The 26,977-nt window shown below is 45.2% G+C and overlaps 1 protein-coding gene across 2 annotated transcripts; it reads right to left on the reverse strand.

Moving 5' to 3' along the window:
* Positions 1–13,457, reverse strand: ELOA (elongin A). 2 transcript variants are annotated; one of them, XM_061184750.1, is made up of 11 exons: positions 13,022–13,457; positions 8,372–8,428; positions 7,484–7,590; positions 5,447–6,635; positions 4,948–5,062; positions 3,739–3,894; positions 3,540–3,637; positions 2,526–2,706; positions 2,162–2,273; positions 1,377–1,552; positions 1–398 (listed from the first exon to the last, which is right to left on the reverse strand). In XM_061184750.1, exons 1-11 carry the CDS (start codon positions 13,094–13,096, stop codon positions 337–339), a joined length of 2,328 nt encoding a protein of 775 aa, XP_061040733.1. In that variant the 5' UTR covers positions 13,097–13,457; the 3' UTR covers positions 1–336. The 2 variants fall into 2 exon arrangements, with proteins under 2 accessions (XP_061040733.1, XP_061040732.1); XM_061184749.1 differs by having other exon boundaries at positions 1,373–1,552; positions 13,022–13,187.
* Positions 13,458–26,977: the final 13,520 nt, after the last annotated feature.

Raw genomic sequence — 26,977 nt, forward strand, 5'->3', positions numbered from 1 at the left:
TAATATAAATACAATCTGGGGGCAATATTTATTAATTAAAACTATGTCTTATAGTTTACAAAGAAGGTAATTAACAACAAAGGTACAATTGACCTTAAAATCCTCAGTGAGCGTGAGGCTTCACATCTTCTTCAGAACTCGGAAGTGCTCGCCAGGCAGGGAGGCGGCAGCTGCGGACACAGGCACAGGCACGACGCCTGCCGACTGTGCAGGACTCTGAGACCAAAAGCCTCCACGAAGCGAAAGATCCTGGTCTCCTCTGGAAGTTCCATTCCCCAACCCCCACTGTCCTCGTATTCCTCTCCGCAAATTTCATTTCCAAGGTAAGTCCTCAGTTTATCGTCGGGAGAATCTGTTCTTGAAAGCTTTAATCGTCTTGGCCATCATTGGGGCAATTTCTGTGAAAAGAGAAATAAGGCAGTTGTTTCAGATCCATGGCAGTGTGGACACCAGTGGTTTACAATCAAAGCCTTGTTACTCTTGGCTCTACACAGCCAGACAAATGGATACAAGTAGCAGTTATCTGCCAAACCCATGGAAAAGCAGCAGCCCAAAGGTAACACTTCCCCAGCACCTGCCAGGCCCCTGACAATCATTCCCTCTAATTCTCACAACTTCACCAAGACTCAGGCTGGACCCTGTACGGTAAGTGGCAGAACTGGAGTTCAAGCCTTGCCAGACTCTAAAGGCCATTCTGAGCCATAATTTAACTCTGCCTCACCAATATCCAAACCAGCCAAAAGCACCCCCTCCCATACCTGTTTGTCCAGTGTAGCAACAGGTCTGAGATGAGCTAACTGCACATACCACCTAAGAACGACGAGCCTGCCCTCTAGCCTGGTTAACCTGAACCGAGCCAAAGTGCAAGTCAGGACTCCCACCCTCCTGTGGGCCCTGAAGTAAATACAGAATAATGCTTTTCTTAAGTTAGGACACCGCTGTAGAATATTGGGGATAGTCTACAGTAGTTAAGTTAGTAAAATATGAAATAGACCCAACTACATATAAAAAAATACTTGGAAGGTGGGGTTATAAGGCTATAAAACTTCAATAAAATTATTTAGCTGTTAATAATAACAGTTGGAAACTCCATGTTATTGCCTGGAGAAACAGGTTTACATTTAGGTTGAAAAAAATAAAGAAAAAAAAAAGCAGAGTACCAAAATGAATATTCACTACGATCATCATTTAAATGACACACGAAAATATGCACTACGAACAAAGCAGGGGAAGGAGGCCCTGACATTTAGACCAGCTGTGTGCAAGGCATCACATACGCTACATCTAACACACAAAGTGTGATGCAGCAGTAATAACATTAGAGGGGTTCAAATACTAGTTTTGAAATATCTGAGCAGGAGCTCCAAGTTACCTACTCTTCACAGTCGGTTTCCTAGGATCACAGGAAACAGTGCTGCTGACCACGGGTGCCGAGTGGGCACTGCTGGTACTCGGGCCGTCATAGGCCGGCTCCTCGGGGCTGGCGTTAAAGCTGTTGCTGCCGCCACTGCCCAAGCGGCTGCTTCCTGAGAGGTACGGCGCTGGCTTGATCCTGGGACACAGAGCAAAGCTGCTAGCCAAGAGCAGGAGAAATCTGCCCTCGGCACCAACAGCCTGAAGCTGGCTGGTCTGAGGACTCAGTTCTGCGGCTTTGACCAGTGGACCTAGTACCCTAGATTCTGGTGATGGCTCGGAAGTGACTGTGGTAGGCCTTCAGAATGAATGATAATCTCGACTAACTTTTCACCGTTTAGGTGTAAATCTGTATTTTGACAATGCTAACGTACTTAGATAATTTAGTCATCACAGTAATATGTTTTTTGTTTAAATGGGGAAAGGGAAAAAAGCCTTAGGGGATGTGTCCCAGAAGCCAGGCCCTGTTCTCCATTTAATCTTGACCACCCCACCCCCACCCCCCGACCCCACCTAGGGGCAGGAATCATTATCCGGCCCACAGTGCAGTCAAGGACGCTGAGGCTCAGGGAGGTCAAGTGCCCAGATGGTCAAGGTCAGCCTGCAGAACCCACTCTGCACTGCCACGCTTTCACCCCCAAAATCAATCGCTTCTTGCCCCTGGGCTGCCTCTCAGGGCTGAAAGATAAGCTCTTGGGCTCTCTCTCTCCCTGAGCAGGCAGAAACCACACAGGAGCAGAGATCTTACCTGATTTTCTCAGGCACAGCTGCTCCTCCTGTTCCAAACTTCTCCTGCCTCCTTCGAACATCACGAGGCGGCTTGGCCACAGAGTTGACAAAGGCCATTTTTGCTTGTCGGCCTGCAGAGAAATGGAGATTAATACCTGCCTTCTTGAGCTGAGGTGCTAAAGGTAGGGGATTATCAACCCTGGAAACCCCTCTGTAGGGTAGCATGCACAGTGGCAGAAGAAACACCTCACCCTTTGCCCTCTTCTGCAAATGCAGGAGAGATTTGGGGGCCAGAGATGATACCTTAGCTGAGCCCACCACAGCCCTGCTGTTGACCAGAGCACAGGGCTCACTATTCTGCCAGACCCACGCTGCCCCCTTACCTTTGGGCTTATTGGCGTGCGCAGATCGGATATTCTTTGTGAGGACTCGCAGCCGCTGCTCTCGGGCATCCTGAAGCCGCAGGTACATCTCCCGCCACGACTCATACTCTTCTGGCCTTTCATCCTTAAAGTCTCGGTGACAATGAACTTTCCATAATTGATCCGTATCTTCAATTAATACCTAAAATCAAAACCAGGACATCATTTACATGCAAGTACTCTTACACATCTCTTTTCCATCCTTAATCACCCAGGGGGACCAGCTTCCTAATGATATTTTGGTCCTCTTAGTAGTAGCAGTAGTATATTAAAATACCACAGTTCTAGGAAAGAAACCCAAATCACTGAATTAAAAAATGTTAAGTGTGTGGCACTATAGTAGCTGCTTTTGGGGGTTGTGGAGCTAGGAGAGAAGGCAACACAAAAATTAGTTTAAGATCAGTCTTTTCCTTTAGAAAATCAGTGCAGGGTAGGAACTGGGATGAAGTCAAATCCAGGCATTTCCCCATCACTACACTGAACTGCAATGGCCAGGGGCCACTTAAGAAGGATATGTCATAGATCCTTTGAATTAGAGACAGCTAATGCAATCAGATGAGCATCTCCAGCATTAGGAGGATTTGGGGATAGACCTGTTTGTCTCTAGGAGACACCCAGCCAATTATATTCACCAGACACCTGAGTGTCAACACATAGCTCTGTCCCTGCCCTGGATCCCAAGGGCTGTGCTGCTAGAATTCTCCCTTGACCTCTGTAACTAGGCAAGCTCAAGGGAGGTGTGGGAAATGGTCCCCCTCTCCCACCTTTCAATCCCATCTTGATTCTAGCCCAAGAGGCCTACTTAAGATGCCAGGAGCAGGTGCTAAAAACCTGCCTGTTTAAAGGCCCACAGACAAACCCAGAACAGTGATCCGACCACCACCTGCCCATCACCGTGGCAGATTCGGAGACAAAGCTGCTTCTGGAGACGCAAGCCAGCACACTGCCCTCTTCCCATCCAAACAGGATACTCACGTGATTGTATTCCTCTATGCGATATAACTGATCAGGTGTACACCTCTCCAAAACAGGTTCAAGAACAGAATATGGGACGCCTCCCACTTCAAAGATTGCTGCAGAGAATCAAAGGGGAAAAGCACTGAGTAGCGGCCAAGTCACCTGGTGTCCCAGTGCCACAACGTGCTGAAGAGCGAGAGAGAAGCATGTGACTTACAGTCAATGTTGTTTTTAAGCACCCGGATGCACTGCTCGTGCAAGGTCATCATTTTGGGGAGATAGGCACACTTGGAACCAGAATAGACCTGCATCTTGGAATTCATTCTTCGTCCGGTGAATCCAGCTTCTTCCTCTTCCTGGGGTGAGGAGAGTGCTGTAGGGCAAGAAAAACAGGAGTGTAAGTGATAAAAGGCACTGAGCAATACAGTGAAAACTCTCCTTCCACCCCATTCCCCAGCCTCCCAGTTTCCTTTCTCAAAGGCAACCAATGCTACCAGTTTCTTGTGTCCTTCCAGAGAGTCTATGCAAATATAAACTAATATTTATTTTATTCCTTTTTAACCAATCAATAACATACTATAACCATTCTGTCATTTACATTTTAGAAATCACATCAGTACATAGATTTTCTACTTTTTTTTTTTAAACGGCTGCATAAGATGCCACTATGTGGATGAACCATGATCCATCTGTTAGTCTCTTGCTAAGGGACACCTACGTAGCATCTAATTCTTTTGCTATTAAAACTAGCCTTTATTTATTTATTTATTTATTTTTTGGCTGCGTTTGGGCCTTTGTTGCTGCACGCGGGCTTTCTCTAGTTGCAGCAAGCGGGGGCTACTCTTCGTTGTGGTGCGCGGGCTTCTCATTGCAGTGGCTTCTCGTGTTGCGAAGCATGGGCTCTAGGCACATGGGCTTCAGTAGTTGTGGCACACGAGCTTAGCTGCTCCGCGGCACGTGGGATCTTCCCGAACCAGGGATCGAACCTGTGACCCCTGCATTGGCAGGCGGATTCTTAACCACTGCACCACCAGGGAAGTCCCTAAACTAGCCTTTTTTTAAAGCCCCTATGGAATGTACAGAGTAAAAGGCTGCTGGTAATAGCAGCAGCTAAGATTTAGCAAACACTATGTGTAAAAACCCAGAGCTCAGAGCTTTACCAGCATTATCACTTTCAATCCACCTCATAGGCAGATACCATTATTACTCCCATTTACAGAATATGAAACTGAAGTCCAAGAAAATTAAGTTGTTACCCAAGTTCATGTAACTTGTAGTAGAAGCCAGAGCTGGGATTCAAACCCAAGCCATCAAACTCCAGAACCTGTGCTCTTAGGAAATGCACCAAAATCTGATGACAGATCATGAATGAATTTTTAAAATCATTTTCTCCATTAAAAAAAGAAAAAGAGACAAAGAAAAGTACCTTTTCGCTTTGGTTGGAAGGCAGACATCAATTCAAGGGAAGGAAGTGGGCGGTAATTGGCCTGTATCACAGGTAATGGAAGGTCTGGTAACACTGGCAGCACATCGCTGGGGACCTGCAGAGAAGAGACCAGTGACTGGAGAGCCTCTTTCTACAAGCACAGCTCTTTCCCACAGTCGATGCCCAGCAGTGTTGACGTGGCAGATAACTTCACAGGCAGATCCAGCCTGAAGGAGGGGCGGCAGCCGTGCCCGACACCACCTAAGTCAGGAGATACGGAGAGATGGGCCCAGCACAATGGGATGCCTCAGAAAATACTTTTCTTGGGTTCTGCTGACCCTGGTGGCCAGAGAGAGGTGGCCAGAGAGGCCGGGAGGAAATTACTTCAAACTGACATTCAACAGGCCACGGAAAGCCAGCCCAGACAAACAGCGGTGGGGTCGTCCCGGGAGCTCCGCAGGCCCAGGTGCTCTAGCTGGGAAGGGGCCACAGGGGTTACCTTTTTCAGCTTGGCTGAATGGGATCCAGCTGGCGGAAGCTTCTCTGACTTGTTTTCGTTCACCTTAGGTAATTTCTGAACTGAGTCCAAGTTTTTACTAGTGCTTTTTGAATCATGTTTTTTAAATCCTTTTTCTCCAGGAGTCGTGGTTGAAGTTTTCACAATCTTTTTCTTTTTCTTCCGGGGCTGGTCATAGCTGAGGTATGACTCAAAAGACATGGTGGGCTGCTCGAATTCATCATCCATATCTGCCTCCTCAGCTTTAAGGAAGGAGCCCACTGACTTTCTATCTGAATGAGAAGGTTTTACTTTTCCTTCTTGAGTCTTTAGGTTGTTAGAAACCTTCTCTTTTGCCTTGGGCAATAGGTCTCCTGCCCCCTTGCCTATGTCTAAGCTTTCTAGACTCTGCTTGTTTTTGTCTGATTTGGTTTTCTCTGGGTCTCTATATTTTGGCTTTTTAAGGTGGTTGTCTGATGCCACCTCCAAGGGGGGTAAAACCTTCTTGGTGCTGCCCTCTTTTTCCTTCTCTTTCTTGACACCACTAGAGGGTGGTTTCTCCTTTGTACTGTCCCCTGAGGGTGGCCTCCGCCGGTTTTCCTCTTTGGAGATGGCCTTGTGTGATTTTTCTCTGCTCAAAGAAGACTTCTCATCTCCTTTGGCATTCACCGGACGTTTTTCTTTATGGGAAGATCTGTGCTCCTTGCTCTGACTCACGACCTCTTTCCCTTGGGCTTCACCCAGGTGTCGTTCTTGACTGACCCCCAGTCTGTCCTGAAAGGCATTACTGTGGCCTTTGCCAGGCTTCTGGTGTGAAACAAAGGGCTCGTGGTCCTCCTCCAGGGATCTGTAATGGTCCACAGACATCTGATGAGGGCTGGCGGATGACAGTGGGGACTGAACGTGGCCGTAATCGGAAGATTCGTGGTCTGAAGAGTAAACTGGAGAAACTCTGTGGTACCTCTTTCTCTCGTCTCTCCTCTCATGACTGTGAGATACTTTGTGAGGCCGCTCAAGCTCTGAGAGTTTTCTGTGTTTTTTCTGTCTGTTATCAGGACTAAACGACTGGCTACCGGAGGCTTTCCAGCTTTCTGGGTAGTCCCCCTCTACCTCCTCCTCCTCCTTAAGGGCATCCCTGGGGCGCTTTCGAGAATTGCTCTTCTCAAAGTCCTGTTCATCAGGCTCAGTATTTCTAAAATAAAAGAAAAAGAAGATGCAGCAGATATAAATCTCAGGGTAATCCTTGTTCAGAGGACAACGTCACAGGACCTGAACTCACGAAAGAGATGAAGAGTTTACAGAGTTAGAAACAAGGTCTTGGGAAGAAGGTAAATGGGTTCTGCTCAAAGATACTCAGCTAAGTTTTAAAACTGGGAAAGCTGAAATATTCAATAAATGGAAAATGATGAGTTTAACTACAGGACACAAAGAAGATCAAACATCTTGTGGACGTGAAAATACTTTAAAAGCTTTTCAACACAGCGAAATATTTAACTTGTTACATTAAAAAAGGGCTGTAATTTACATCAGTTTATTCACAACTATATAAAAATGCCTTTTAAGAACAGGTTAGAGGGCTTCCCTGGTGGCGCGGTGGTTGAGAATCTGCCTGCCAATGCAGGGAACACGGGTTCGAGCCCTGGTCTGGGAAGATCCCACATGCCACGGAGCAACTAGGCCCGTGAGCCACAACTACTGAGCCTGCGCGTCTGGAGCTTGTGCTTCGCAACAAGAGAGGCCGCGACAGTGAGAGGCCCGCGCACCGCGATGAAGAGTGGCCCCCGCTCGCCGCAACCAGAGAAAGCCCTCGCACAGAAACGAAGACCCAACACAGCCAAAAATAAATAAATAAATAAATAAAAATTAAAAAAAAAAGAACAGGTTAGAAAGAAACATTCCAAAACGTCAATAATGCTTATCTTTGGATGGTAGAATTAAGAAATTTTTATTCTTATTTCTATTTTTAAATGTTTTCTAGTATTCTATAATGATCATGGATTATTTCTTATAATTGAGGCAGAACTGAGGAACTTTTCTTACCGTTCCACAGGAACCAGCTTCTTCCACTGGGCCACTAGGTCCTTGGCAAAGCTTCCGACATGCTCATGTTTTCGCAAGCTATTTACCGTTTTCCCAACCCCGGTCTCCTACAAAGTTGACAAAGGAATTGTTAGAGGGTTGTAGAACTAGGCTCACAATTTTCCAAAGAAATAAGACCTCCTACTTTTCAACAAACCAATACTTCCTTCCAAAAACATACCTTGCAAGTCTCAGTACAAACTTACTTTGTGTCTGTGCCCCAAACCTCTAATGAGACACACAGTAGCTAAGCGCACCAGATTCAGAAGAGGAAAACACTAAATTAAAACACTTCTAGAACTTTAGCAATAATAACAAGAGTGATCATGGCAGGTGTTAGGCACTGAGCTAAGAGCACTGCATATAATGTCTGAATTAATACTTATTTGATAACTCTATGAGGTTAGGACCTGCCCCATTTTACAAAGAAGGAACAGCCTAAAGTCACAAACTTGGATTTGAATCCAGGACTAAATGCCAATGTTCTTTTAATTTTTAGAAAAAAAAACTGAGATAAAATTCACTATTTTAACCATTTTAAAGTGTACAGTTCAGTGGTTTCCAGGATACTCACAATACTACACAACCATCACCACTAATTCCAGAACATTTTCATCACCCTAAAAAGAAACCCTGTTCCTCCCAACTCCCCCCACCCCTGGCAATCACTAATCTAACTTTCTATCTATGGATTTGCCTATTACATTTCATATAAACAAAACCATACAATATGTGGCCTTGTGTCTGGTTTCTTTCACTTCTAAAGCCCATGCTCTTACTGTACAATCTCTCTGGTCGGGAAGGGGAGGGGATATAGCTATATAACATCTAAAATTACACAGTTCTTACCGCAAGAATGTCTACTGTAATAGGCAAGGTGGAGAGTTTCTTCAAATATTTCAATAGCTGCAGAGAATAAAATGAACATTAATTTCTATAAAATCATAATCATTCACTGGAACAAATAAGAATAATATCCAATGGTTAAGTACTTACACTGTTCTGTAGTATACAGTATGATTGTTATCCTTATTTTACAAGCGTGAAAACAGACTCGAAAAAGTTAAGGTACTTGCCCCAGGATGCAAGTAGGGCAGGATTCACTCAGATCTGCTGCTTTAGATTGTGTGCTTTCAGCCACTATGCTACACCAAGGGGAAATAAAACTTAGAGAAGAGAATCAAACCTATCAGCTCTAAGAAAAGTAATCAACAACTATCTTTCTGCCCAGTTTTGAGAGAGATTTTCTGAGAAAGGAGCCAATTTTAGGAAATTACTCATGCACCCGGCATAGAGGAAAGTAAAAAGGAGAAGAGGTCTCTACAGAAAAAGGGTATCATGTTTCCAGAAAAAGTATGTTTAACAGAACTGGGTTTTTTCGATGTAAGTGGGAAGCCAAGACCAATTTCAAGTTGCTAGAATCAGAGCTTTGCCGTTGCAAATGGTGAACACAAAATGTCTGGGTAGATTAGAGAAGCAATCTGAGTTTGGTCACATATCCTTTCTGTATTCTCTTGAGCTAGCTCAAAATCAGATAGCAGAGCTGTTACGACAGAGTTCCAGAGTCAGAGACAGGCTTCAGTTTGGCCCTGCCACTTCCTTGTGGGGTGATCTTGTGCAAGTCACTAACCTCTCTGAACCTCAGTTACTTCATCTGCAAAACAGGAACTGGATCCTGTCTGTACTTCACAAGCTGTGAGGATTCAGAGAGACAAACCATGTGCAGTCTTTAGCCATAGTGCCTGGAATGCTATACAAGCTCAATAAATGCTTCTTATTAATCATTTCATTCATCAACTGACCATTCTTTAAACGGCTACCCTTGATCCTCTACCAGATATTCCCCAGCCAATTCCTACTTGCTCCACTTCTACCCAAAGTCATGACTGCTATACCATTCTCTAGGAAATATTTATGTATATATAAATATACCTACCATTCGAGGAGTGCTGAAAAGTACAAGTAGTTCAAAATAGATTAACTGTGACTACCTTTATATTTAAATATCTGATAACAAGATCTGTTCTTTTTCTATGTGTAGCCCAGGCTACAATTAGTATGCTATATTGCTACTAGGTGGAGTAGCAAGTATGTTTTTCTGGTCATTCTACTTCAGTAATTACCGAACCTGGTTGCTAGGCAGAGCAACTGGATCACATGGGATAATCTTGTTTTGACTGGGAACATATGAGAAGCCAAGTGGTGTATCTAAGGAGTTTCACCTTCATAGTTGAGTGAAAATTATCCTCCACTTCGAATTCGATCACCACCACCATCCAACTCAGGACAAAGTATATGTATATTTCTTGTCATCAAAGCTATGGGTGCAAAGATGAATGCCAATTCCTTTTCTTAAAGGAAAATTTAGAATCATTGAAAAGGTTAAAGACAGGTTGTCTCCTCTAATGCCATTCCCTGGAAGGCATTTATATACTATTTACTGTGCACTGGCTACTATGCTAAGTCCTTACATGTGTTACCTCATTTCATCCTCATTAACCAACTCTATAAAATGGATATTATGTTCCCCATTTTACAGATATTAAAACTGAGCTCAGTGAGGTTAGGTAACTTGCCTAACAAGCGAGTAGGTCAAGTGTGTTTACCACATCATGTACTACAAAGCCAGGAGAAATATCCAACATAAAGACACTGTCCTTAGAAGACCGGAAAAGTAAATGGAGGAGTAGTTCATGTCCCTCTTAGCACACTCGACATAAAGCAGAAGAACCCCTCCTTAGTGTTACGTTGTCAGACAGTTTAGAGTCCACAGAGGAAAGAAGGTCACCACCAGGACAGAGTCCCAGGACCTCTACAAAGGCCACATATAAGAATGGGGCCAGAAGTCATTGAAGGTGTGTTCATCTCAAAGCCTAGCACTAATTGGAAGTGTAAACGCTGCCTTTCTGCTTCGTTTTGGGTTAGGAGGGACGACTTAAAAGCAGATGAAACTAAAACCCTAGAGATATTCAAACCAATTTAGCCCAACATAAGAGAAAAAGGGCTTCAGAGCCCCTCTATTTTCAATGAGGTTCAAAAAAGAACAAAGCATTAAAAAGATAAAGCACTTTGGGTATCCTCAGGTAGGTGGAAACTTGCTGTTATCAAACCTAGGGACCAGTTGTAGTTTGCAAGAACTGATAACAAGTCATTGAGAAATGTCAAACATTTGCACAGTCCACGCTTAGGAATCTCAGTTGTCCTCTGCACACTACTTCAACACAAAGAGCTAAAGATATTCATAATGTTGACCCCTCATTCTCCACTTGCCTTCAAACTGTGTTCTTCGTAGTTTCCACGTTCAAACTGTAACACAGGACAGGTAACTTTACCAGCCATGAAAATTGCTTCCACTTAAATAGTAGGAACCAAGTGACCCTCGTTTGCCTGATACCTTTTTCCCCAAGTAAGCCTAGATCACAGATGGGCTTAAAGTGAAAAGAGAGTTACAGTTAAACACCTATGTTTAATACGAGGAAATCTATGAATATAGGCGTGGAATCAACCCTTTGGCTAATAATGGTTTGAAATCAAGATTTAGTTGTAAGTTTAGTACTGCTATATAATCATCTTACAATTTCAAGAACAACCTGTGGGAGCTTATTGGGTTAACAGAAGGTTGAGAGGCCAGTGTGCCAGCTTGCAGTTTTCCCTCTGCATTAGCTCATTTGTGAATGCCAACTATTGTGCCCTTTGCAAAAATGATCTTCATAATGCAAAGTCAGAAGCTCAGGGTGAGTTTCTATCTGGGAAGAGAAAGCCCAGATACTCACAATCACTAATAGTTCAAGGAGGATGTGAAGTCAAACAAACTTTTTCTTAATTTGAAATTTCATGCACATCAACTACTGGAAAAGCTACTTCAAAATTTAAATTCTAGTGGGAAAATGTAGACACTACACGTTGCATTTTTTTTAACCCAATGGAAGACCAAATTGGGGAGATGGGGGCGATTTACATCATATTGCTCTAGGGTTTTAAAAAAAATCAGTCACAAACCTACAGTGTTTGGGAAAACAAGCTAGTACTCGGAAATAATGACCATTTATTAGATGCCCACAAAGAGTTATTGTAAAAAGAAACTTGTAAATATGTCTGTCCACTAGGTACTGAAGCCATTATAGAAAATATAACACAAAACAAGTGAAAGCATTTTAGTTTTCACAGACTTAAAGCTAAAATGTCGTCCTGAAGAAGTGGATCTTTGAGCTAGGTATGCATGAGAAGAGTTAAACGGTGGTCTGATAGTGAGATGCGTTGAGCAGCTTTTAGAAACGGAGGGGAAAAAAACCTCACCTATGACAGGCTAAGAACAGGTGAAGAGAAAGGGGCCCTTCAAGAAAAATTGTAAAGAGTGGAGATTAACATCTACTGAGCACTTCTGCCTTTTGGTTCTGTCCTGGGAAGAAGCAGGTGAGGAAACTGGCTTAGCAAGGAACATCCCTAATGTCCATGGCTGGCAAATGAATTAGAACTCAAATCTCCTCACCACTTTATTTCCACTGCCTCCCTGGATTATTTCCTCTTCAAAAGCCACTCTGGGGTTCAGAGATCCAACTCTTACACACTGTACACTCCAGCTATAATGCTGACAGAGAATGTCAAACACCTTGAGTGTTTTCATCAATGTATTTCAATTAAAAAAAAAAATTCTAACATCCACGGGACACTCTCCCAGACACCAAGAAGCTGGATGGAAGAAAAGTCGCAGAGAGAGAAGAATGCATTTAACTTAAGAAAACAGTTAAGGGGGAAAAAAACTAGCTGAGTGCAATTAAAAATGGTTGCCCATCACTCGCAGCAGCTAGAAACGGTAGCTCTTACCTTTCTATCAAGGCCAGAAGGAAATCTAGCTGCAACTTCTAAGCCTTATTTTTTTTCTTTCCTTTCCATTTACAACCTAAGTTTTTAGTTAGGGTGACGTGAGGTTTATTTTGTTTTGAAAGAGATTTACTGAGAAAGCGAAAAGGTCCACGCTCTAATAATCAAGCCAAAGCAATAAAAACGTCTTAAAGACGCAGGACCACACACCGAGCCTAGACTCCATCAAGCACAGGCAGAACCACCTCCTTCTCCCAACAAACATCAAAAGACTCTAAGAAATCAGAAACATTTCGCAGGGCGAGGAATGGAGCGGGCAGGAGTTAACTCCGGGCGAGCTCTCCCGACAGGAAACAGCTGGCCCGGGACGCCGGGGGAGGGCTCCGGGAGCCCCGCCGGCACGCGGGCTCCGGGCGGACACCGCGGGCACCCGGCCCGGGAGGCAGGGAGGCCGGGCCCGCCGAGGCGCGCCGCTCGCCGTGCGGGGTCCCACCGCGTGGGCAGCGGCCAAGGGCCACTAACTTCCCGACCGCAGGCCGCAGACCGGCGGGGCCGCGCTCCGGGTCCGAGCCCCCATGGCCCCGGCCGCTCGGGAAGGAGCCGCGCCCGGGCCCGCGACTGTTACGGGGCCGCGCCGCGCTCAACGCCCGCCCCGCTCCGCGCTGCCCGCTCGCTCACCTTCTTCGGGTCCGGGTTCGCAGCCAGGCGCGCCTGCAGCTTCTCCACAACTTGGAGCGCCGACTCCGCCGCCATCGCTGTCACTGGCGCGGCCTCCTCGCCGGAACTGGGCTCGCGTCGCGTCCTCTGGCTGCAGCTCCGCCCTCCGTGCCTCCCCGGCGGAGACGGAAGCGCGACTGGTCCCTTCCGGGCCTCGGCGAAGTGGGGTGGAGGGGCCGCGGGACGGAGGGGGAGGGGGGGGGCCGGCCGGCTGCAGGCCCCACCCCCACGGCCTGTGGTTGTCGGGGGTCCGGTCCTCTGCGCCCTCCCGGAGCCGCGTGCGCCGGGAGCTGGAGCAGCTTGGTCCGGGGGCGTGGGCTCCGCACTGGTCGCCGCTGGGCAGCCTCGCTTCTGGTCCTCGTAGTGCGGAGCCACGGCCTGGAAAACCACACCGGTGTCCAGCCAAGGCAGGATGAGATCACGGCGCCGGACCCTGCCTTTATAAATCCTAGCCCGCCCCCTTGCGCTGTGAGCCACGCCCCAAGTAACACCTGTGTGTGGTTCCAGGGTGGGTTTGCGGCTCAGGAAATCAGAGATTAACGCTAGTGACCACCCTTGATTGGGGGTACTAAGCCCAGTGGTTGAGCTAAGTTTCACTCTCAGTGCAACCCAATGAAACGAGGTATATTATCCCCATGTTACAGATGAGGAAACTGAAGCTCAGGGAGACTAAATTAACTTGCGTGTGGTCATGTAACAGGAAAGAAGTGAAGCTGGAATGTGAATCTAAACAGTCCAGGTCCACTGTGACCGCACATCTCTGAACAGGTCAAGGATTTGAGACCCAGAGAGTGAAAGTGATTTGTCAAAAGTCAAACAGTTTAGCTACAAGAGGTAATAGCCCGTGTCTCACTTTCCGCCAAAAACAGTGTCTGGTACAGAGGTACCAAATAAATACTTCTTGAATGAATGAATGAATAAATGAATGAATAGCTGTTTCCTCTAAATCAGTAGGGCCTCAATCAGACAAGCCCAAGACACCATCCTTGAGGGCCCTTACCCTCATCCTAGAAGCACTAAATTTTACTATTAATAAAGTATTACTACTACTAAAAAAAAAAAAGCTACTAAACAGTTGAAAATTGGTTTAAAATACCAGCATTGATTACATCTTGTTTGATTAGATCATATCGGATTACACACTAATCTGATCACCATCAACAATTTGGCAGTGTACTGAGCCTGACCTCTCACCCAATGTGGGAAAGCCCAGTGGCTCTTCGGGTCTCGCTCTGGGAAAGGTAAAAGAAACAATATAAATTGTTTCTTCAAATGAGCTTTCATTCACTCAGTAAATTGAGAAGCCCCCCTCCACCCCTCTCCCCTCCACCCCTCCCCCCTCCACCCCTCCCCCCTCCACCCCTCCCCCCTCCACCCTCCACCCCTCCACCCTCCACCCTCCACCCCTCCACCCTCCACCCCTCCCCCTCCCCCTCCCCCTCCCCCTCCCCCCTCCCCCTCCCCTCCCCCTCCCCCCTCCCCCCTCCCCCTCCCCCTCCCCCCTCCCCCCCCCCCCCCGCCGTGTTCCCACCCCCTCTGCTTGGTGCCCTTTCCTCTGCAACTAACACTTTTCAGGGTGTAAATTGTCAATTTATTCTTCTGTCTTCTCACTGAGCTGTTTATTTTTCAAGTGCAGTGACTGACCTGTCCAACTTTATTTTACTTTTTGGCTGCACCGTGTGGCTTGTGGAATCTTAGTTCCCTGACCAGGGATCGAACCCAGGCCCCCGCAGTGAAAGCGCTGAGCCTTAACCACTGGACTGCCAGGGAATTCCCTGACCTGTCCAACTTTAAATCTCTGTTGCCCAGCACAATGCAGTCCATATCATCAGCATTGGATAAAAAGTCCATAAAGATTAATAATCACCCATTCAGTGCTCTAAGACTCAATCATGGGGTGTAACGGAAAACACATCAAACTGGTGTGAGGAGACTTGGATTCTAGTCCTGGCCCTAGAATCTCCCTCTCCTGCACAGCAAATACTTTTAAATTTACATTTTCAATGCCTTCCATTTTGAAAATGTAACATTGGTGTAATGGAAAAATGGGCCCATTCCTGACGCAGAATTGCTGACTAACTGACCTGGCATATACTTAGGACACATGGAACACTTTGTGCACGTTACCCAGGGAGATCTCAACAACCGGAATGAAAAGAAACAATGTATGCTGCTGGGGGGTATGCACCCCATCCCTACCCCATCTATGCCAGCCTGAGGCAGGGTTACCTGCAAAGTAAAGAACTCTTACACTTGAATATTTGTCTACGTCTCAGATCAGTTAATTATGTCATATGTGTCATTCTGATTAAAAAGAAAGTTTTTAACCAGTTCTGAAAGTGATACTCTGTATATGTTCACTGGGGGATTACCATCTATCTAATCCTTGGTTTATGCAAGGATTTTCAACAACAGAATGAGTTCCCTAAAGTCAGAGGCTGTTTTGTCCACCTTGGATCAGCAACACCTAGCACACAGGTGACATTCCATGAAGGTTTCTTGAAAACTGAACTAATTATTATTCAACATAAGGCCAGCCCAGAGTGTCATCTGAAAACCTGAGGGGGTTAGCACTATACAGCCCCTTGTGAGAGGACTTAAAGGACCCATCTTTTAAAACAACAACAAAACATGTTCAGAAGGCATGTTTAAGGCTATCCTGGGAGACAAAAATGGGCAGGGAGGCTCGCTCTCTTCTGCTATGCACACTTTTTGCAACAAATATGTTCCACTTTTATAATGAAAACAACTTAAAGGCATTTTAATTTTGGAAAAGAGCAATCCCAGGCTGGTTGGCACTAGAGTCGTTTAAAACACTGAAAGACAAGAGGGGGAAAAACCAAACAAAAACAAAACAAAACAAAAAACCAACCACTTTGTCTTTGATAGCAGAAGGGGGCCCTTGCCTTTCATGGAATGGTCAAGTGGGATTCTGTGGGCTGGACAGTGTGCTGGGTGAGGAATACTGGGGGGTGAAGGGCTTCCCCCTTGGACCTCTCCTGGCCTGGGCTCTGCCACTCCTCTCTCTAACCAAGTGGGTGGCATCTGAGGTTTGTTGGGTGGTGGATGTAAAGGACACAGGATTGGAGCTCAGTGACAACCTGAGCTCCAATCCCCACCTCTACCAATGTTGGCTGTGGTCAAGTTACTTAAACTGGCTGAAATTGTTTCTTTATAGATTTCTTGTGAGGTTTATTAATATGTTATATTGAGTAACTGACATACAGAGGTTTTTGTTTTTTTTTTTAAAGAACAAATTATTAGAGAAAATTCATTGCCTTGGTAAAGAGAACATTATGTTCTGCTGTAAAGGAGAATGTAAAACCATCTGGGCAGTTTTGTTCTGCACAGCTGTAGCCACTGTTCTCTTCCCCAATGGGCTCATTTTTCTGAATTGACTACATTCATCTTTGTTTCACATACTTCACACATGTTCAGTTGGTGGTTATTTTACTTAGGGATGGCATCTTTCTGAGTTTCACAGGCTGGATTTACCCTCCTCAAATGTGGTAATGCAAGCAGAGACTGCCAGCTCCAAGGAATGGTGTCTGAGATTCAAAGTCCACACCTTTCATAGACTTGCCTTGAAGTTCAGTTAAACTCTCTACTAACTAGTTAGGGATATCAGACCTAGAAACCTCCTGAGGCCCTTTATCTTAAGAGGGCAGACTGAAGCATTCTGTAATGCCCATGGAAAGCAGTCCACTGAGAATCTGTATTTATGGGGCCGGGGCGGGGACGGGGGTGAGGGTGGGGGCTACTATAAAAATAAAGAAGTATCGATGATATACTTTGATACTTTTATACTATGAATTTATATAAATTGTATCCAGGTAGTAACCTAACCACCGGTCCCTTAGCTCTTTACCCTGTTTCATTTTTGTTATAACATCTATTACAATTTGAAACTGCTTTATTTAGTGGTTCATGTTTTTATAGTCTCTTCCCCCTCTGTGAGCTCCATGAGGCATCGCTGTGGCTAAAACTACCTAGAACACAGTAGGCACTCAATATTGACTGAGTTGAATGAAAGGTCTACCTCACAGAATTATTGTTTGGATTTAATGAGATTACGTGTGGACATACCTGGCAAAGTGCTATCAACCAACAATGTTATCTTCCTTAATCCTCACCATCCATTTTACAGATAAGGAAATTGATGCTTTGGAAACTTAAGGGACACCATGCCCTCAGCTCCAGAAACTGAGAGTGTGGTTGTGGTCTGTGCTGAGAATGCCCTTAGAGGTAAGTTGTTAGAAAAAGTGTGAGCTAAATAAAAGCAGCTTGCCTGGCACACATAGGGCCGGACAGTAAAGAGAAAGAACAGAGAGGACGGAGGGAGAAGAAGGAGAGATTGATTGATTGGATTAAGTCTGGATCTATTAAATTTTCACCCCCACTATCAGCAAAGGTTTAGGAACCCTCTGAGTTTGGGTGTTCACAGGTTACAAATTCTCAAAGGGGTCCGTGTCTCCCTTATCTCTTTGGGAAAACCAACCAACCAACCACTGGGTTAAGTAGAGAAGATTAAGAAGGCAGCACCACCACTGAGGCGGGAAGAACCGCTGCTTGTTGAGTGCCTTATAGGTGGCCCAGCTCTGTGCTACCTTTATATGTTATTTCTCCACCTTCCAACTATCTCATGAGGCATTTTAAGGATGGAGAGCCCAAGGCTCAGAGAGGTAAAGCAACTAGCTCAAACGTGGTAAATGACAAACCCAAAACATGAACCAAGGTCTGCTCAGCTCGGAAGCCCACACTGGCTTGCACTCCATAACTGAACACCTGGGTGCTGGTCACCTCTCCTAGTTCCCTGACTCATTGCTTGACGCTGGCGAGGCCTGCCTCCTCACCTGTTAGCTGAGGAGGCCTGATGTATCAAAGCAATGATAACAATAACAATGGTGGTAACACTACTACCAATTCTTGGCACTTACAATGTGCCACACATTATGCTAAGCAATTTGCATTAACTATCAACTGTACCTAAAAACAATCTTGCAATATAGATATCATATAATCTCCATTTCACAGATGAGGAAACTGAGGATTTGTGACCTACCTAAAGTCACAGAACTTGTAAGCAGCACAGCCAGGAGTCAAAGCCAGGTTTGTCCAGCACCAAAGCTCAAGCTCTTTGACCTTAAGCTGCCTTGTTTCCCCTTGCCAGAGAGGCCACTTGGGAAGACACCATCCAACTGACACACTTCATTCATTCATTCCTTCATTCCTTCATTCACTCACTCCAGCTTTGGTGCTGGAGTGGACTGAGAAAGGGGAAGGGCAGTACCAGATGAATTGGTGAGGAAGGCAGGGGGCAGATTATGGAGGGTTTTAGAGACCGTGGTAAGGACTTTGTATTTTATTGTGAAGTTTTATGGATCCCAGGTAGGGGAGTGGTAAAACCTATAAACTAATTATTTTAACACTGTAGACCGGGTATCAAGAATTAAAGACTACAATTAATTTGATACTGTGCTTTAAAACAAACTCAACAATCCCTTATAACAGTCATCTGATCAGAGAGACTTGACCTAATCACCTTATATGAAGTAGTGCACATATGCACACACACCCACACACCTCTGTCACTATATTTTTCTTCAAAGCACTTATCATCACCTGATATACAGTTGATCCTTGAACAACACTGGGGGCTTAGGGGCGCCGACACCCCTCGAAAATCCCCATATAACTTTACAGTCAGCCTTCTGTATCCGTGGTTTCCCCATCTGTGTATTCAACCAACCTTGCATAGTAAACATAGTAGTATATATATGTATGGGAAAAAAATCCGTCTGTAAGTGGACCCATGCATTTCACACCCATGATGTTCAAGGGTCAACTGTATTTCATATAGTGTCTGTCTCTCCATCCCTAGAATATAAATTCCATTTTTTGTTCACTGCTTTATTCATCACCACCTAGGATAGTGCCTGGCACACAGTAGGCAGTCAATAGATATTTATTGCATGAACAAATAACAAAGGTATGTTATATACCCCTGCAAAGAACAGTCTACATTTGCTATCTATGCTTGCTCATTGCCTCAATCAATATGAATGTTGGTTTCTATTCTCACCACCCTACTGAAAATAACTTTTCAAGGTCACCAGTAAAATCCCAACTGCAACATCTGAAGGTGTTCTTACTGTGGTGGATCTCTCTGCTGTATCTGACACTGGTGATTTCTCCTCTCTGGGAAACTCCATTTGTTGGCTTCCATGACACTTCCTCTCCTGATTAACTTTGAAAGTTTCCGACTGTTCCTTTTCTGTCTCCTTCATGGTCTCCTTTCCCACCACTTCTCTCCCCTTAAATGCTGTAGTTCCTCTGAGTTTAGTCCTGGGCCCGCTACTATTATGATACCACATTGTCTTTGGGCATTCTCATCTATTCTCATGGCTTCTACCACCATCTATAGGCTGGTGATTCCCAAATCTATAGGTCTAGTCCCAAACTTTAGATTGCCTGGATGGAGAGCAGAATCTATCTGGATGGATATTCCTCCTCGATGTCCCCCATGGCCCTATGGCTCAGCAGGTTCAAAGTGGAACTTGCCATCTTCTCCTTAAACCTCCTCTCCTCTAGTGAGCTAGGAGCTGCTGAGACCGAGATGATTGAGAACACTGCTGCCCCAGGACTTCCATCTACTCCTTCACAGCGGAGGGCAAAGATTGGTTTTTAGCCTGAGAGGAAATGCAAGGAAGCACTCACACCAAAACGGCTGCCCCCATAGCTGGTCTACTAGAGGCTCACACCCTCAGCCTCGAGGACTGCCTGTACCCAGTAGTTCTGCTCCGAACCCTCATCCTGGCTGTTTGTTGGGCATCTCAAATGCGAGATGTGCACACTTGACCTCACCATCCTCCCTTCCTAAATCACTGTTCCCCACATCTATAGCTGGCGCCATCATCTACCCGCATTCCTCCAGGCTTGAAACCTGAAAGTCATTCTTGATTCCTCTTTTCTCTCCTGTGACATTGAATTAATCCTGGTGATTTTCATTCTCAAACATTTCTTGATTCCATCTTCTCCTCGAAATTCCTACTGCCATGAACCCTCCTGGGCTCTTAAAATATGTTTGCTCTCTCAAACTCTCTCTCTCTGCACACTTCTCTAACAATTGCTTAGATTCCTTTTATTTGTGGAAGGGGACATTTTTAGGCAGAGCAAGGCAGGCAACAGGATCTATCTAGCAAGAGTTTTATTTTCACTGAGTTTCTTTTTACGATTAACTTCTTTTTATGTTGAGTAATAATGATTTTTTTCATTTGGACATAAAATTTCCTTTTAAAATAAATTTATTTAAGTTAAAAATAGAGAGTGAGTCTCTTCACATCAAAATTAAGTGGATACTCAGTAGTGAAAATCATGAAGGTGGTTCAAGAATGACAGAAGTGTGGGAAACACTAAGAGAAGATCCAAAACCCTTAGGAGAACATATTAGCTTGAACCATATGAAACTGATGGTATCTGACTATTTTTGTTTTGACCTACAAAAATGACAATTTCATATGGTTCAACCTACAAAGTCCTAAGTTTTCTAGCCCTTGCCTATGTTCCAACACAACCAACTGCTTGCCGCTGTCCTGCACACACCACATTATTTCTCTACTCTGTATCTTTGCCCAAGCCAGTCCTTCCACCTGGATACCCACACATTCTTAGGACTCAGGTGTCCCCACCTTCAGGAACCTTCCCTGTCACCTGTCCCCAGATGCAGGTGAGGTGCTCCCCCTCAGTGCTTCCCTAAAGCAGTTAGCATGTCTGTCTGCATGTTTGGGTCTGTCTCTCCACCTAGACTATGCACTCCTTTAGGGCAAAGACTCTTTTTAAAATGAATCTCCATAGCCTCTGCCTGGCACACAGTAGCCCCTCAATTAATCTGTAGCTAATCAAGTGAGTGAGTAAATGGAGATCTATAAAGAAAGGAGGCCTCAATCTGCCTAGAGGGCCAAAGGAAGCTTCAGAGAGGACTCATTTGACCTAGATCTTGAAGGCTGAGAAGGAAGGAATTTGCCAGGTGAAAAGTGAGTGGAAGGACACTCCAGGTGAGGCAACAAAAGGGACTGCAGGTCTGAGAGAGTCTGCAGGCTAGAGGAAATGGAAGTATGGCTTGAGTGGAGGGTAAAGGAAGGGGAGATGAGGAAAAAGGCAATGCTTACAGTGTACCCCCCACCCAGTCTTGGTCAAGATACCCCAAACCAATAAATACATCCACAAATAATTCCAGTGGGTGTTGACTGAAGGGGTGTGAGGCTGGCGTATTTTTCTACCTTGAAAACAAAAAGCTGGTAATCTGAGCACAGATGCAAAACCAGCCGTGCAGAACCACACTGTTCAAACCGCGTGACCTCCCTGCAGCCCTCAAGGAACTCACTCTCTAGGATAGCCGCTGTGTAACCAAGAATCAGAGAAACTGCCACCACAAAGACCAGGCTTCATCGGCAAATCCATAGGAAGACCGCTCCTGGGAACAGAGTTGCCTAAGACAGGCAGATTGATTCAGAGACAAACATGGGTTAGATCCCTCCCCACCAGATGAGAGATCCCTCTGACCTAGTAGGAAGGCAGACTAGTTATGGTAAAAACAACAAAAATCAAATGGAAGACTTAGTATTGTTAGGAGAAATGGATGTTTTAAATATTTTCTCATTTAAAGGACAGCCTTTTTTATTACTGTCCCCACTTTATAGAAAAAGAAACTGAGGCTTGGTGAGGTAATGGGAACCACTGGGACTGGAATTCAGGTCTATGGCTGTGAAAACAATGCTCTTCCCACTTCAACACAAGAGGCTTCACTTCGCAACTGACCAATGAAGGAGGGAGGACCCTCTGTATAATGGGGAAAAGGGCACATTCAATTCCACGTATTAATATCATGTGCACAAACTATCAAGGGGGCACTCATACCTCAGGCGTATCATCCTCAGCCTCATGTTAGGATAATTTCTAAGCAGTTGGCTATCAGAGTTCCAATCTCTCCCTCTCTCAATCTCCAGTACCTCTTTCAGTAAACATTTCCCTAATCACCTACAAGAATCACTGTTCCCTTAAGGCAAGCCAGTTCCTCTTTTTACTTCCTGGTTTTAAGGGGGCAAGACACAGACAAATCTCTCTCAGTCTGTCTTCTCATCAATGTGGGGGAGTTGTGCTTGTCGAATAAGCCGATAGCTAAATCAATACTACTTGTGCCGAGAACTGCAAAATAAAGAAATATCGTACTCTTGAAACAGGACTTGATTCATTCAAATATTTACTGAGCTTCCTACTGTGTAGCAGGCACTGTGTTTGGTGCTGGGCCCCCTAAGATGTGCAGACAGCACCAAAGCTGTGAGGAGTCCAGTCTAGTGGGTGTGATGTTATTCAAAAGAAAAATTCCATTAGGGAAGCCCTAAAATTATCAGCAACTAGAGCACGATCCAAAGATTTGAAACAAAAATTCTACTGAGGAAGAAAATACTTCTATAGATACATAAAAGGATGTTCAATCTCACTAGTAATCAGGGAAATGCAAATTAAAACCACAATGAAATACCCACCAGACTGAATTAGTACCCGATAGCAATACTGGGCCAGCAGACCTGAGGTCGCAGAACAGTAAACATGGTCAGGCGCCGAGGAGTACAGGTACAGCAGGCACTTATTAAATCTTTTGCTAATCCAAGAATAGAAAGGCTAGAGCAGAGACAGCAAACTGGCAGCTCGTGGGTTAAATATGGCCTGCTGCCATGTTTTGTTTGCCCTCAAAGTGTTTACAAAATTGAGCTAATTGCCAGGAGTTAAAAATCAGGAGATTTCACAACTTCTCTCGAAAAACAGTTAAGATCTAGCAGTTCTTGGCCAGTCTACATGTGGCTGGAGCTGAGTAGCGGCTGAACCCCCCCTTCCACCACATCCCCCCACTCTTCCACCCTCTGGCACTGGGGCTGCTGCACTGACTTCCATTACCTCTAGCCCTGAAGTGTGCTCCCCCTCAACTGAAGACTGAATGAGATCCACTCCCAGGGATAAGATCCAGAAGCTGGTATTACCACCTCTGCAACAGGGCCAGGAACTACAGCGGGAGACAATTTCTTCAGCAAGATATTTACACACCATTAACCCAGATCCTTACAACTCTGCGGGAAACCAGGGCTCAGAGAATTTAAGAAGTTTGCCCGAAGTGTGGCAAAGGTGGAATGCAAACTCAGGAATCTCTGATTTAGCTAATATTGATTAAGCACATTCATATACTTAAGCACTTTTAAGGGTCGTACATGAACTAAAAATTTAATTCTCACTTCAACCCTATGAGATAGGAGTGATTATTATCTCCGTGCTACTCATGAGAAAACGAAGGCACAAAAGGTTAATGACCTGTCAAAGTTCACACAGGCAGTAAGAGGCAGAACAGGGATTTGAACCCAGTCATCTCATTGGAGAGCCTGAATCTCAGGGCAATGCTGACAGGCCTCTGGAGCATCCACAGAACAAGTCCCCACCTCCCAGATCTTGGACCTCGCCAATATACAGTTCAGTGGCTCCCTTCCAAGACATTTTGTGTTAGCCTTTAATACCAAAATGGGATACCACATACCATCCTGCAAAGTATTCCACCCCACTTATCCAGATCAGCATGGTCTCCCATTTCTATGGACACACTACAATTTGTTTAACTTATCTCCCTATAAACATCTGTCTCCCGTTTTTCCTTACTTTTTTTTTTTTTAAACTGATGTTCCCCCCACATCTGCCAAGAGGCCAAGGTTGGGAGAGCCCAGAGCTTATTCAGGGGTGCAGGTCCAAAAGAAAAAAAAAAAAATTGAGGCAGCAAACATTCTCTTTCACCTAAATTTGTGCACTTGAACATATCCTCTATAGGATAATTCTAAGTAGAATTATGGGGTACAGGTCATGCACGTATGAGATTTTGATAGATATTAAGTTGCCTTCCACAGAGGATCTACTAATGCACATTCCCACCAACACCCTACCACGGGCCTGTTTTCCATACCCTTGCCTCCACTGGGTATATTTTTTCTATTGCTATCTATGCACCACTCTCAAGCTGTCCCCCTTAAGCTGCTTCGTTATTTTTATAAATCAGTTCTGTTTCACCAGTATGATTACAACTGTAAAAAGAACATAACAAAATAATCTATGTCTAGTTTAAAAAGAGGAGGGGGGCAGAAAACACACCAAAATGATGGCAGTGACTGGATTTATGTGGGCATGATATAAATGATTAAATTTTCCCCCCAGTATTCTCCGAATGTTCTGAAGAGTGTTACTTTGATAACAGTAAGGGAAACCTTCTCCCTGCTGCCCCCTATTCCTATACCATGCCCCCACTTTGATTTTTTTTTTTGAAGAACACAGGCCCAGAGTGTGTTTTTGGGGCAGCAGGGAGGAGAGGAACTAAAGAGACGTGCCATCAGCCAGATTTTGTGGAAGAAGTGCCCACCACCCCCATCCCGCCCTCAAGTGGATAGTGAAAGTGGTAAAGAAGGAAAGAAAGGAGCTGGAACTACTCAGGGAGGGCCTGAGGCAAGATGGAAAAGATTAGGGAAACTCTGGGGCTTAACAGTCAGAAGGCCAGCAAAAGAGTAGACAGCTGTTTACAGAGGCCCATTAGGATTACAGGGCCACGAAACGCTTTCTAAACCTGCGTCTGCACAATATGTCAGATTCCAGGAAACAGCCCCATTACTCACCTAAGTTTTCCAAACCTGAAGTCAGGAGCATCTTAGGTTCTCACCTGTCCACCCCAGCCATCAGATCCTATTGACTGTGTCTTCCTAACTCTCTCAAAATCCATTTGCTTCTCACATAGCGTTAGTTGGGGCTCTCATTCTCTCTCGCCTGGATCACTAAACCGTCAACACCACCACCTCTGCACCCAGCCCCCCTCATTTCCCGCAGAGCTGTCAATTCAGAGCGTATCTGACCCGCCAATCTGATCTGGGTAGGACATTTCCATGGTGTGGGGCCTGCGGCCCTGATCTCAGCCCTGGCTGCACGCTGGGATCACCCAGGGAATCTTAAAGGTGATCCCAATGCACCAAGTCCCCAGATCCAGAGATTCAGAGAAAGCATCTACGGTGGCCCTTTTACATTTTGTTTCCCCTCCTCCTCCAGACAATATATTGAACCCTACTGTGAGCCACGCACTTGCTGGGCACTGAGTAATTTCAAGAGAAATGAGATACAACCCTTGCCCTCAAGGAGCTAATAAGTTTGTAAGAGAAATGGTTTAGGGTAGGGCCCAGATTTTTAGTTTTTAAAGCTCCCCCAGGTGATTCTAATGTGCAGCCGGGCTGAGAAATGCTGCCTCCAGGGATCCTTTGTATGGTGTTCAGGAACTCCACATCATTCAGTCTTTCAGCAGATATTTATTGGGCACCTGCTGTGTACCAGACACCTCGCCAGCACGGAGGCTAGGCGAAGAGTCACATGAGGGCCCTCATGAAGCCTGTGGTCTAGCAGGGTCAGTCTGGGGCTCTTCGTATTTTAAGCCTTAGTTCTGCCTCCTCCCACCTCCCACTCCTTGTTCTAGTAATCCTGACTGATTTGGTATTTCCCAAACTTGCCCCACTGTAGCTTCAGGGCCTATAAACATGCCAGCCTCTCAACCCAAAAATCTAGCCCCCAGCCTCCTGGCCTGGTTGAGACTCAGCTTGAGAGCCACTTCCTCTGAAAAGCCTCTACCAAACCCCACCCCCAGATCTGCCCGGATTAGCAATGCACCCATCTCTGTACCTAGGGTTATTATTGTCCATTTCATTGTCTGGCACCCTTACTAGACTGTGAATTCCATGAGGGCAGGGATAGTGACTAAACCATCTCTGTATCCCCAGTGGAGGCACTAATTAATTGTTTGGTGAATCCATACATGAGAGAACTTGAATGACCAAGAGGAGGGTCTGTGTAAGAGGTATCCACCTAGGACAATGCATGGTATGAGCAAGTTATGAGCAGATTGGAAACTAGTTAGAGGAGGTTTACAGCTTCAGAAGCTTCCGCTTCAGGGAGCTAGGCTCTGGATAGGAGGTTCAAAAATAGACAGCTTTATAACCACCAGGGAGGCAGATAGATAGATTACATAGCATCAAAACTGAGTAAGACAGTGGTAGCCTTACTTCTCTTTGAAGAAGTGCCCTGTGTGATGGAAATAACAGAGGATTTGTTCTAATTTGGACATTTGCTTGTTATGTGACTTTGGGTTAGGTCTACCCCTAATATTTGTAGGGCCAGTGGCAGGAGTGCGAATGGAGGCCCACATACCACATGTCTCAATGTCTAAAAGTTATCAAATAAACTAATAAACCATTTAAATACAGTTTCTATTCTATTTTCCTACTTTGATAAACATACCTTCATAATGACCTGGAAGTCTAGGTTTGAATTTCAAATTCTTAGAGTTCTTGGGAATGTGGTGGAACAAGGAAAACTAGCTCAACCTACCTGCTTCTCTTCCCACCAGTGGTAGGTAGAATAATGCCCCTCTTTCCCAAGATGTCTACAGCCTAATCCCTGGAGCCTGTGAATGTGGTATCTTACGTGGCAAAGGGGAATTAAGATTGCTAATCACCCGACCTCTCCTCCAGATGGGGAGACTATCCTGGATTATCCTGGTGGGCCCAACATAATCACAAGGATCCTTAGAAGTGAAAGGGAGAGAAGAGTCAGAGTCAGAGAAGATGTGACGACAGAAGCGGAGTTTGGAGTGATGGGATTGCTGGCTTTGAAGACGGACGGAGGGCACCACCAGCCCAGAAACATGGGTGGGCTCTAGAAGTTGGAAAAGGCAAGTCAACGGAGTCTCCTCTAAAGCCTCAAGAAAGGAGTGTAGCCCTGCTGACACCTGGATTATAGCTCACTGAGACCTGTTTCTGACTTCTGGCCTCCAGAAATGTAAGAAGATACATTTGT

The sequence above is a fragment of the Eubalaena glacialis genome, chromosome 3 (assembly GCF_028564815.1).
Source record: "Eubalaena glacialis isolate mEubGla1 chromosome 3, mEubGla1.1.hap2.+ XY, whole genome shotgun sequence".
In the NCBI taxonomy this organism is placed as follows: Eukaryota; Metazoa; Chordata; class Mammalia; order Artiodactyla; family Balaenidae; genus Eubalaena; species Eubalaena glacialis.

Coding starts and splice junctions, on each gene's coding strand:
- ELOA (XM_061184750.1), bottom strand. CDS start 13,096: ATGGCGGCGGAGTCGGCGCTCCAAGTTGTGGAGAAGCTGCAGGCGCGC. Junction 8,429..13,021: donor CGAACCCGGACCCGAAGAAG/GTGAGCGAGCGG, acceptor TATTCTCTGCAG/CTATTGAAATATTTGAAGAA. Junction 2,707..3,539: donor GCATAGAGGAATACAATCAC/GTGAGTATCCTG, acceptor TTTTGATTTTAG/GTATTAATTGAAGATACGGA.